At 38.2% G+C, this 9,805-nt stretch overlaps 1 protein-coding gene across 1 annotated transcript; it reads left to right on the forward strand.

Annotated features, from left to right (window-relative positions):
- The first annotated feature begins 34 nt into the window (after positions 1-34).
- On the forward strand, positions 35-9,475 carry LOC144655942 (runt-related transcription factor 1-like). Its single transcript, XM_078516131.1, has 4 exons — positions 35-842; positions 1,118-1,222; positions 5,428-5,637; positions 7,140-9,475. The coding sequence occupies exons 1-4, from the start codon at positions 512-514 to the stop codon at positions 8,036-8,038; spliced, it is 1,545 nt and encodes a 514-aa protein (XP_078372257.1). The 5' UTR covers positions 35-511; the 3' UTR covers positions 8,039-9,475.
- The last annotated feature ends 330 nt before the right edge of the window (positions 9,476-9,805 follow it).

The raw sequence follows: 9,805 nt of genomic DNA on the forward strand, positions 1-9,805 counted from the left end.
GATTACGCATAAAAGACTCATTGACATTGAGTGATTTTACGCATCGAGTCATGAATGAGCTTTTACTCACTACCCGTTTCAGATCGTTTGTTGATACAATATAAAGTCGACTATTTCCCCATTTGTAGTTCCCACGTGTTTCTACGGGTCCGCTAATTGGCGAAATTCGCCGCAGTTGAGTTCTTCAATGTCATCAAACAATGATTCTCGTGAAGGCACAAAACCACAGGAACGCTCGAGAAATCCAAAGAGAATTCATCGGAATGCAACGTACGTGAGCTTATTGGACAAATGCCAGCGGTGGGCGGGTGACAAGGTTAAATTGCCCGTCGCTATTGGCTAATAACTTGTACATCATATTCAACGCAAAACAAGTAGGCACAACAGATGTCAAAATCGCAGGGGAGTGGTTGGCCAAAAGCATTTCAGTTGATTTCACCGTCCGGTAGTGTGCCAAACTCGCCACACATATTCTGGTGGCTCACTCTTGTGGTTTACACATTGGAGAACCATGACCACTGCCACAGAAAACGCGGGACCACGAAAAATTAGAGGCGAGCGATCGCTCATTGAAGCCCTGGCTGAGTACCCAGGCGAGCTCGTGAAAACTGATTCTCCGAATTTTGTTTGTAGCGTGTTGCCATCGCATTGGCGATGTAATAAGACTCTACCGGTTGCGTTCAAAGTAGTTGCACTCGGTGATATTCCCGATGGAGTTCTCGTCTCGATCGCTGCAGGCAATGACGAGAACTTCGCCGCTGAACTCCGCAACGCGACGGCCGTGATGAAAAATCAAGTGGCGCGCTTCAACGATTTGCGATTCGTAGGTCGTAGCGGAAGAGGTAAGAAAACGTGCCGAAGATCGCTTTGACGCGCAATGTAAAGACTCGCTCACTTACTGGAGTTAGTATGGAATCAGCCATCTGGAACACGACATGCACTCATGAAAACATGTCATTTATTATATGAGAACTAAACATAGCTTGTCAATTTCAACTGTCTGTCTGAGGAAAGCTTGATGGAGTTTTACTTGTGCTAAATTGAATTTTTTTATGTGCGGATTGTTTACATCGAGTTTATTTTTTTTTTCTTTTTTTTTTGTTCACCTGTGCTTTAGGGAAAACGTTCACCTTGACTATAACGGTAAAGACAGATCCACCTCAAGTCGCCACATACTGCAGGGCTATTAAAGTCACCGTCGATGGACCGCGAGAACCGCGTAGTAAGTTCTTACAAAATCTTTTCCTCATTTTTGGGTTGTTTGAGAATTGTATTTGTGGTTCACCTGAGCCCATCGAAGACCAGGGACGTTTAGAAATTTTTAATAAGCCTCAGTGTCTTGAGATTAAATAAATTTGCACATGATTTGATTTCTTTTAAACTTATTTCACTGGATTAAAAAAAAAAATTCGATCAAGTTTGAGAAAAAAATATTTTTATGTCAGTTCAAAGAATTTAAAACTCTGATTCCGACGTTGATTTGATTTTGAAAATTAATGTACAATCAGAGATAAGTATCTCCTCCGATGAGGAAATTCATCATTCTATTTAGCTTTTATAATCTCGAGGTATTCGCGGCCACAACAAGTCCATTCCATAACATCCAAGAGTGCGGTGTTTTTGCCGCAATGGGCTGACTTTCACGATACTGTCGAAACCTAAAAACAGATAAAAAAATTTTGCGGGTTCACTCTGAAACGGGTGCTGCTATGTTGTTTAGATTCATGAATGCTGGCCGACTCACCGCAAATAAACATACGCAGTGTTTAGATAAATACAGCCATCCCGTTGTTTCATTCTATAGCCAAGCCACGCGTAGCGGGGACAAGTGATTTAGGCGATATGCGGGTACATGATTAATGTTTAATTTGCAATTAATGATTCATAAAACGGGCGCAACCCATTGGTTGCTGCGTTAATTGAATTTATTATCGTATGTTTTGAAGAATCTATACAATACAGGTGCAGGTGGCCTGACAGGTGGCCTTATAGGGGGTGCCACTGTTTCACCTGCCTTCAGAAGGCTTTTAGAAATGCATTTGTTAATTTAATAGCATTTCTCTTTCTTCTTAATCGGGCTAATAAATCAGATAAAAAATACTCTGAAATTGGATGTCTTTGAGACAAAGAGCAAGACATGACTTGAAATTGAAAGCAAACAATAAAGTGTGCTTTTGATATAGTTCTGCTAAGTTTTTCCACAAACAGAATTATCCAGTCAAATGTGAAGAGTTTACTTTCAATTTCAGAAAGAAACATATGCCTATGGTGAAATTGAGTAATTAGTTTTTAGTTTTGGGCTTTATCTGATCTTGCCCTATGAAGAAAGTTCAATTTTACTTTATGGTTTTCCTTTTAAATTGAATTAGTGCAGTAATTGATTTGCTTCTTGTGTGTTTTCGTTTCTTATTTCTCACTGGACACAGGGTAATATGGCTACATTTGTCGGGTAGGCCTCGAAATGGGATTTTTTAGTTGATCTGGTTTTAATTGTCCTAAGTGCACCGAAGAAGCAAAAATAGCTTGCAATTTTCATCTAAAACCCAAAAATTCCTCAAGACTATCGGCCCTTCTTGAGTCAATTAAAAATTTGTTTTTAGAAAAGTTGTCAGGAGTTTTGCATAATTTTCACGAAACCCCACTAGCATCAACAAAATCTATATTTGATGGTAGCAAGGTCAAAATGAAACTTCTAACTTGAAACCACCAAATCATATAGATGTCCAAAAATCAAAATTCATGGTTTTGGGTCTTGATAAACAAAAGAAGTAATTTGAAGCTAGACCATAGCTATGTATATAAGCTTACGAGAAATGATAGATTGATTATTGATAATGAAGAATTCGGTCACTGTTGGGGTATTGTGTCGTTTAATATTTTATGACAAGCACCGAAGCACTGTGTACAGAAAAATTTCAATTAAAAGCCAGATGTTCGGGAAATTCAATATTTTGTTTGAGAAAAAGAATTTAATAATATCAGGAAAAAATTAGACAATTCTTAGGTTCAAAAAATTAAATCCTCTTTAAAATCAATCAAGTCATTTTATAAATTTTATTTTTTAAACTCTATTGTGTCGATTTTTTCCAACTTATTGAAGTCCTATGTAAAATCATGGTTTGATGTGGTTTATTCTGGTAAGGTTTAAGTGAAATATAAGGAGTTTGTTTGGTAAAAACCACATATATATTCATTGTATTGATCCTTTTGGAGTCCCAATTTTTACCTTGCCATATAGAACTTCACCCCAAACCACAAAAAAGTGATTCCCTCAAAGAGATCAAGCTTTGAGTATTATTTGCATTACCTAGAAAAGTGTGTGAACTGTTTCTTGGCGCACGAACGTGTCTCATCACTCATTGTATTGTGTTTCAGCCGGTTTCAGTGCATCGTCAGAATGAAACCTCAACCCTCATATTAAATTCATACTATTAAAAAAGAACCACTAAATTTTATGGAGAATGCTAACTTCAAGGAACTCTTACCCAAGCTATCCTTGTCTTTATCTAGACTTACAATTATTTTGTTCCAGAAATAAATGAATCTTTCCATCATTCGATATTCACAGAATTTTTTATTAGTTTTTAATGTTATGCAAGCATCAGTATACATCCGCAACAGCTTCGCCTCAAAACCCAAGTTTTTGTTCAATTTTTTTTCTTATCTCTTAGACTAAAATTAAAGCTGGACTCCAGACCCAAATGATGTGGAAAACCTGTTAAATGGATGGCAATAAAATAATTGGCCATATTTTTTTCTGCGTTTTTTCTTTGTTAAGTTTTCAAAGCCGGAATCCACGATTCTCTCTATGTTTTAAGGCTATTAAAAATCCCAACGTAAGCTTATTCAAAAATCCCCCGTTTCCAAATTCCAGTATTATGTATTACTATTCATTTTTTTCAGAATTCACCAGGAAAATCGTTAAAAAGAATCAAAAAAGACAGACTTGAAACATCTGACAATGAGCAACTTTGAAATTGGGCAAGTCGTACTTCGCGGATATTAAAGTTAATCATGAGATCCATAAAAGAAAGTGAAGTTTTTAAATGCTGTAATTTTGCTCTGTAATTCAAACGCAAACCGACCCAAAAACCTTCTCAAACGAGATAGCAACAATTTTAACAAGATGGAGCATTTGAACGTTTCCTAAAGTCGATTACAGATCTGCCGCCGTGTGCCCCATGCAATGTTATAATTCTAAGCTATCGTTGATTCTCAGCTAAATTTAGGTCGATTGTGCCACAGATTTAATGTAATTATTACTCCTACAAAGATTCCTTTGGTGTCGTAAGTGATAATTCCTTTAGCTTCCTACTGTTCACCCTTGGAGAGAGCGACGTTGCGGATTTTTCAAAGGAAATCCATGCTGCTAGTTTTATTTTATCAAAAGAGGAAATCTTGTTGAAAGTCTAGGCTCAACGTGAGGTGTCTGTCCTTGCGGGAAGCGAATCATTTTAGCTTGACAGGCTTTGCACTGCCGTACAAGATTACTACAATTCAAATTGTACAGTCGCATTTCGTTGCTTTATTTCCTTGATACACGTAACAAGCAAATCAATTGTTTCAAAATGCTTCGCGATCTCCACTGATTTGAAATCTCAATTCACCAAGACTTCGTTGCGCAAATCAATTGTTTCAAAATGCTTCGCGATCTCCACTGATTTGAAATCTCAATTCACCAAGACTTCGTTGCGCGCGGGAAGATCGCTATTACTTTAGAATTTTAATCGGAAGCTTTTTTCAGCTCTCCAACGTGGCACAGAAGAGCTACTGCCAAAATCGTAATTGCTTAGTGGTTTATTTCCGTGTAGGTGCTTGTGCTAAAGAGATGTCGCTTCAGACGCTATTAATAACTGCGCTTCGATACTCCAACTTGTTTTTTTCGGCCATATCTCCGTAAGACTCTAATCTTCTCTTTACAAGAGAAAGAAATGCGACGAATTTAGGGGTGTGTCGAGAAACGACACTGTAGCTTTAGCGAGTTTCAAAGTTTCGTTGATTCAATAAACGCTTACATCATTCCTTTCAATTGCTGTTTCCTCAGATGAAGAAATATATAAGCCAAATATCTACAAATACGTACTAATTTTTAATTGAAGACTTGAAATTGCCTGAATACTTCAAATGCAGTGCGTTCCTCCAAAGCCACTCGGTTAACCCATGAAAATGAAAACACAACATGTTAACTTTATTCAAACATCAAATCCAAATTATAGAATCAAAGAAGCCGGCTTGTTAGCGGTAATAATGGCTGTATGAACCCTTTTTACTATGAATTCTAGCGATTTTGAACACTGAAACATGGGAACATGCCTGTACAGTTTGGCATACTTCCCAATTCAAGCGCTATTTAAAATGCGTGGAAAGAAACAGCTACAGACCGGCGTCAACTTGCCCACATAACAGGAAATTCGCTTTCTTTGACAGGGCACAGAACGCGTTCAGATGAGAGAGACCAAGCAAATGCCTACGAGCAGTTTCACTTTTCAGATCGTCTCTCGGAGCTTGGATTTGACGGCCTTCGACGCTCCATTAGGGATAACAGCTTTGCCCCGTTTGCAGAGCTTCACCCGGGTCCACTACAACCCGTGAAACTACCTCCAGATGCTTCGTCTGCGTTTAGCGCCCTGGCGCCAGGTAAGTTTAGTTTTTTTCCCTTGTTTTTGTGAAGCCAAGGACACGGCATTGTTTAAGTTTATTAGTTCCTGCATCTGTTATCAATTGAGAGGGAATGCATGTCGTTGGAGAGTAAGAAAGAAAACCAGACGCTAGGAAATGCTTCGCAGTGAAGATTCAACGCCAGTTTCCGGAAGTATTTCATCGGATTTCATCAGAGAATTAGCACTGTTTTCGTTTAAGCAAGTTGCAACACAAAAGTCTTCGCTGTTTTTGGTTTCTTTGCCAACATTTACGCGCGAAAAATAAAAAGAAGTTGATAACTTCAGTTCACTTGCTATGGGAAGGCCGTCAAGTCGTTCACCTAACGGTTTCGTTGTTGTTGAAGAAAATGGCCGAGTCAGAATTGTTTGACGTCGAAGTTCCCACATGTTACAAGCGGAAACATTGACACCATTTGCAAATGTTCCCGTCTAGACAATATAAAAACACTTCACTCAAGAAACAACCTTTCAATTGTGTTAGAAGTTCTTTTAATTTCCTATTAGGAAACTAGCTATTACCTTTTCCATTGCACACGAAGCAAGCTTTTGTCTTGACTTGCTATCACCTGAGGAGTTACTGATTCAAAGGATTGATAACGTTTATAGCCGGACGGTTTCGCAGGCTAGGTTTATGAATACGAAATTTACCGAGACGAAAAGTTTATGAAATAAGAAATTCAGTTGCAGTTTTGAAATGCGAGCAAGATTTGTTTCGTTGAAGACTCGGTGTCCATTGCTGACAGAGTACAAAGTACTGTCAACTTTCTCGTCTCAAATCAGCATTTCGCCTTCTTTTCGTTAGCGGCAAATATTCGCTTCAGTCTTAAGTCGTATGCGAGCCGTTAAAATAAAACTGTTTTCAAGCTTTGCGTCCAAATTCAAGCAACTTTAATAAAAAACAAATGGCGCCTGTTGTTACTCCAAATACTTCAAAATTGAAAGAGTACCACAATTGATCGGAAACAACTAAGGGCGCTGGCCGACAATTCATCTTGATATGTATTCTAAAGACAAGACAAGCTTTCAATTTTCGTTGTCACAATTTCCTTCTGCTCCGAAATAATAGCCTCAAAAGTTAAGTGCGAACTGTGTCACCCTGATAACATGCGGTCAACCAGTTTTGTTTTTTTAATTGCAGTTGACTTTGGGAACTAATTGTTTTAGGTAGTCTCTAATTTTGTGGTTTATGTTCTGTCCACTACAGTCAATGATTATAGTTAAGCTCGATAGCGATGGTCTTATGGCTTAGAATACTCTTATCTAAAGCTAGAAACAAAACAGTAACTCTTCATATCAAGACCGGAAAGGCAATAAATATCGAGATTTACTTTGAGCGCACGTGGGTAGTTTCGCTTGGCAAAGACCCCGTGATTGTTAGCAGTTTTGGCGAAAGTTTATTTTAAAATGTAGTGTTGTAAATCTGCGGGAGTTTCTTGTAGTTTCAAAACAAGTGACATTGTTTGGTTTTTTTATTTACAGACAACAATCAAATCCGTTCGCCATCAACATGGGGTTTCCACAGCTTTCCGGGATTTTTAGGACCAAATTTACCGCCTCACCCTCCGCCAGAAGCTCAAGTAAACCTTTCAGCATTGAGCGCTCTGCAACAAAACGGTCTCCCAGCCCCGAGACCGCAGGTTAACTTGCAGAATACGAATGGGAACGTGCCGATGCTACCTCACTACTCAGATCCCAGATTTCAGGGCATTGCGCAGTTTCCTTTTCGTTCATCGCCGCAAGCGACGACTAACACAACCCTTACAACCGCCGCAGACGGTATAGCGGGAGGGATGAATCAAGTCTGCCCGGCCCCGCCTATGGATCCTGCTCACAGCATGTTCCCATCACAATGCCAGCAGTTGAATGGAGCGCCCGGAACGAATTCCGTTATGAACAATTCCATGTTGAATAACAATAGCCTGCCCAATGGCATGGTGAACAACGGCTATACCTTTCGCCCACAGCCGTTCATGCAACAAACGGCCATGACTAAAGGAAACATGCCATTAACACAAACTACGTCGTCTTCTCTGGTTGGACCGATGTCTCAGGCGAACACGACCACTGGGGTGTCATTCCCCCTGACAAGACCCGGAGTGGTATCCCTAGTGGGGCAAAGCATGGGGGTTGGAAGCCCCGCTGTTCCGCAGAGGATACCTTTGCCGCTAGGCAACGTAGATCTGAACAGTGTGGGTGGTTTTAACACTCTATCCAGAAGCGAAGGACATGGAATGATTTCGCTAAAGCAAGAGCCTATGGATATGTCGAATCATGTTATGAATCACCACCACACGGGACTTGAGGTGTCTCATGCGGATACGGCGCTACACGAACGCAACGGTACCTCGACTCCCAAGGGGGTATGGAGACCGTATTAGCGGCAAGAATCATCTCTTAAAATCGTGTAGATGTGTAGTGACTAAAAAGTTAGTTGTTGGCTATTTAAATTTAAATTAACCTGCTAGTAGAGGCGGGCAAAATTCTCAAAATTTTAATTCATAGCCGAGTGGCTGTTTGTTTTAGAACATACATTACAATATCAACAGCCCTTGAACTTGACACAATAGAGCCATGTTAAAGTTGCACGTTTTTGCATTTTAAATTCAAATCGCTTTTAGAACTCGATTGACAGACGTAGTCTCGAAATAAACGCGCAAAAGTGCATGATACAGATCGTTTGAAAAAATATTGACAACGCACCCAATGTCCTTAAAAATAGGGGTGCGCATTTTATATTTGCAAATACGTTTTTGTTTTTTCTTATTTATTTATTGCTCGTGCGTGTGCCTCGCGTGAAGATATGAAAAGTTTATAGTGTTAGGCGCTGCACAAAGAGGCAAAATCCACAATGAAATTAAAATATAATTAAATAAGCATGGAAAAGTTACCATAATATGGAAAGAGAGCTAAAGAATATAGTATTGATATTTATATACATGTATTATTTGAAACTTTCGGAAAATATGTTTGAAGTGAAATGAGATTTCAAGACTTATTAATAACATGCTGCGCGTGAGATGATCATTAAATTCTTAAAACGCTACGACATATTTCTGCATCGTTATTATTGTCACATTCTATTTATATGTGAAATTCATATATATTCCTTACACTGAATTTCCTGTCGATCTTAAGTTGGTGTTATTTTTGTCCCCCAACTTTTATTTTTGCAAGATTGACCATTTTGTTGTTTTTCCACTGAATAGCAAAATGGCTGTTCGTCTTAGGAGAGTGGAAACGATCGAAATTCAACTTTATTTAACGGATGACGCAACGCGTTAAATTGTACTATTGATATTTTTGCGTTGTAATTCAAGCCGTTAACTAACTGACTTAAACGACCCTGTTATCAAACAAACAGTTAAATTATAAAATTATTGCGACTTAATTATAACTTAAGTCAGTTTATTTCGTATTTTAGCGTTTATTAAATTATAAAATCAAGTTTCAATAAACTGTTTCACCAAAGAAATAAACCAATTTTAATAGCACGTTCTAGAATTTAAAAAAGTAGTCTGTAATTATATGTACACTGATTTTTAAAATGCATGTTTTGTTGTTAGTGGTTTTCGTTGATTATTGTAATTCAAAAATAGAAATTAATGGGCAGTTAAAATGCAGGATTCTATTGTAGTGTTCATAATAGCAATATCAATTTAGCTTAGATACCGCAGACGCCGCATAATTGCGCGTCAGTGGGTTTTGCAATTAATAACGATCATAACACTGTTTTAGGTCCTTGTTGTAAAATACGTGAATAAACACTAATTTGTAAACTTAGTAGATCGAAATAAAACTGTTTAAAAGCGTTCAAAGAGACGGTATGTTATATAAAAACAACACAAGTGGTTAAGTAAGTAAAAGCATGAATGATATTGTTGGTGTGATTATTCAACGGAAGTTGTTTTCGAACGAAATGACCGATCACGCGATATTTTCACTCAAGTGGAACTCCAAAGTCACGAACGTTTAATTATCGGCTTTAATAACTCGTAAAACGTTAAAATCATTCTTTTTAAAACTATAAAATCTTAAATCACTACTTTAAAAAGCCTAAACGATTCATTCTCGATTTTATTCTGCAAAACGTCAACAGTTTATTTATAGAATACGCGACGAAGTTACCCTTGCCCTTTAAACAACGC

Source organism: Oculina patagonica, chromosome 6, assembly GCF_052425735.1.
Source record: "Oculina patagonica isolate OP01 chromosome 6, crgOcupat, whole genome shotgun sequence".
In the NCBI taxonomy this organism is placed as follows: Eukaryota; Metazoa; Cnidaria; class Anthozoa; order Scleractinia; family Oculinidae; genus Oculina; species Oculina patagonica.

Coding starts and splice junctions, on each gene's coding strand:
- LOC144655942 (XM_078516131.1), top strand. CDS start 512: ATGACCACTGCCACAGAAAACGCGGGACCACGAAAAATTAGAGGCGAG. Junction 1,223..5,427: donor TGGACCGCGAGAACCGCGTA/GTAAGTTCTTAC, acceptor TTTCTTTGACAG/GGCACAGAACGCGTTCAGAT. Junction 5,638..7,139: donor GTTTAGCGCCCTGGCGCCAG/GTAAGTTTAGTT, acceptor TTTTATTTACAG/ACAACAATCAAATCCGTTCG.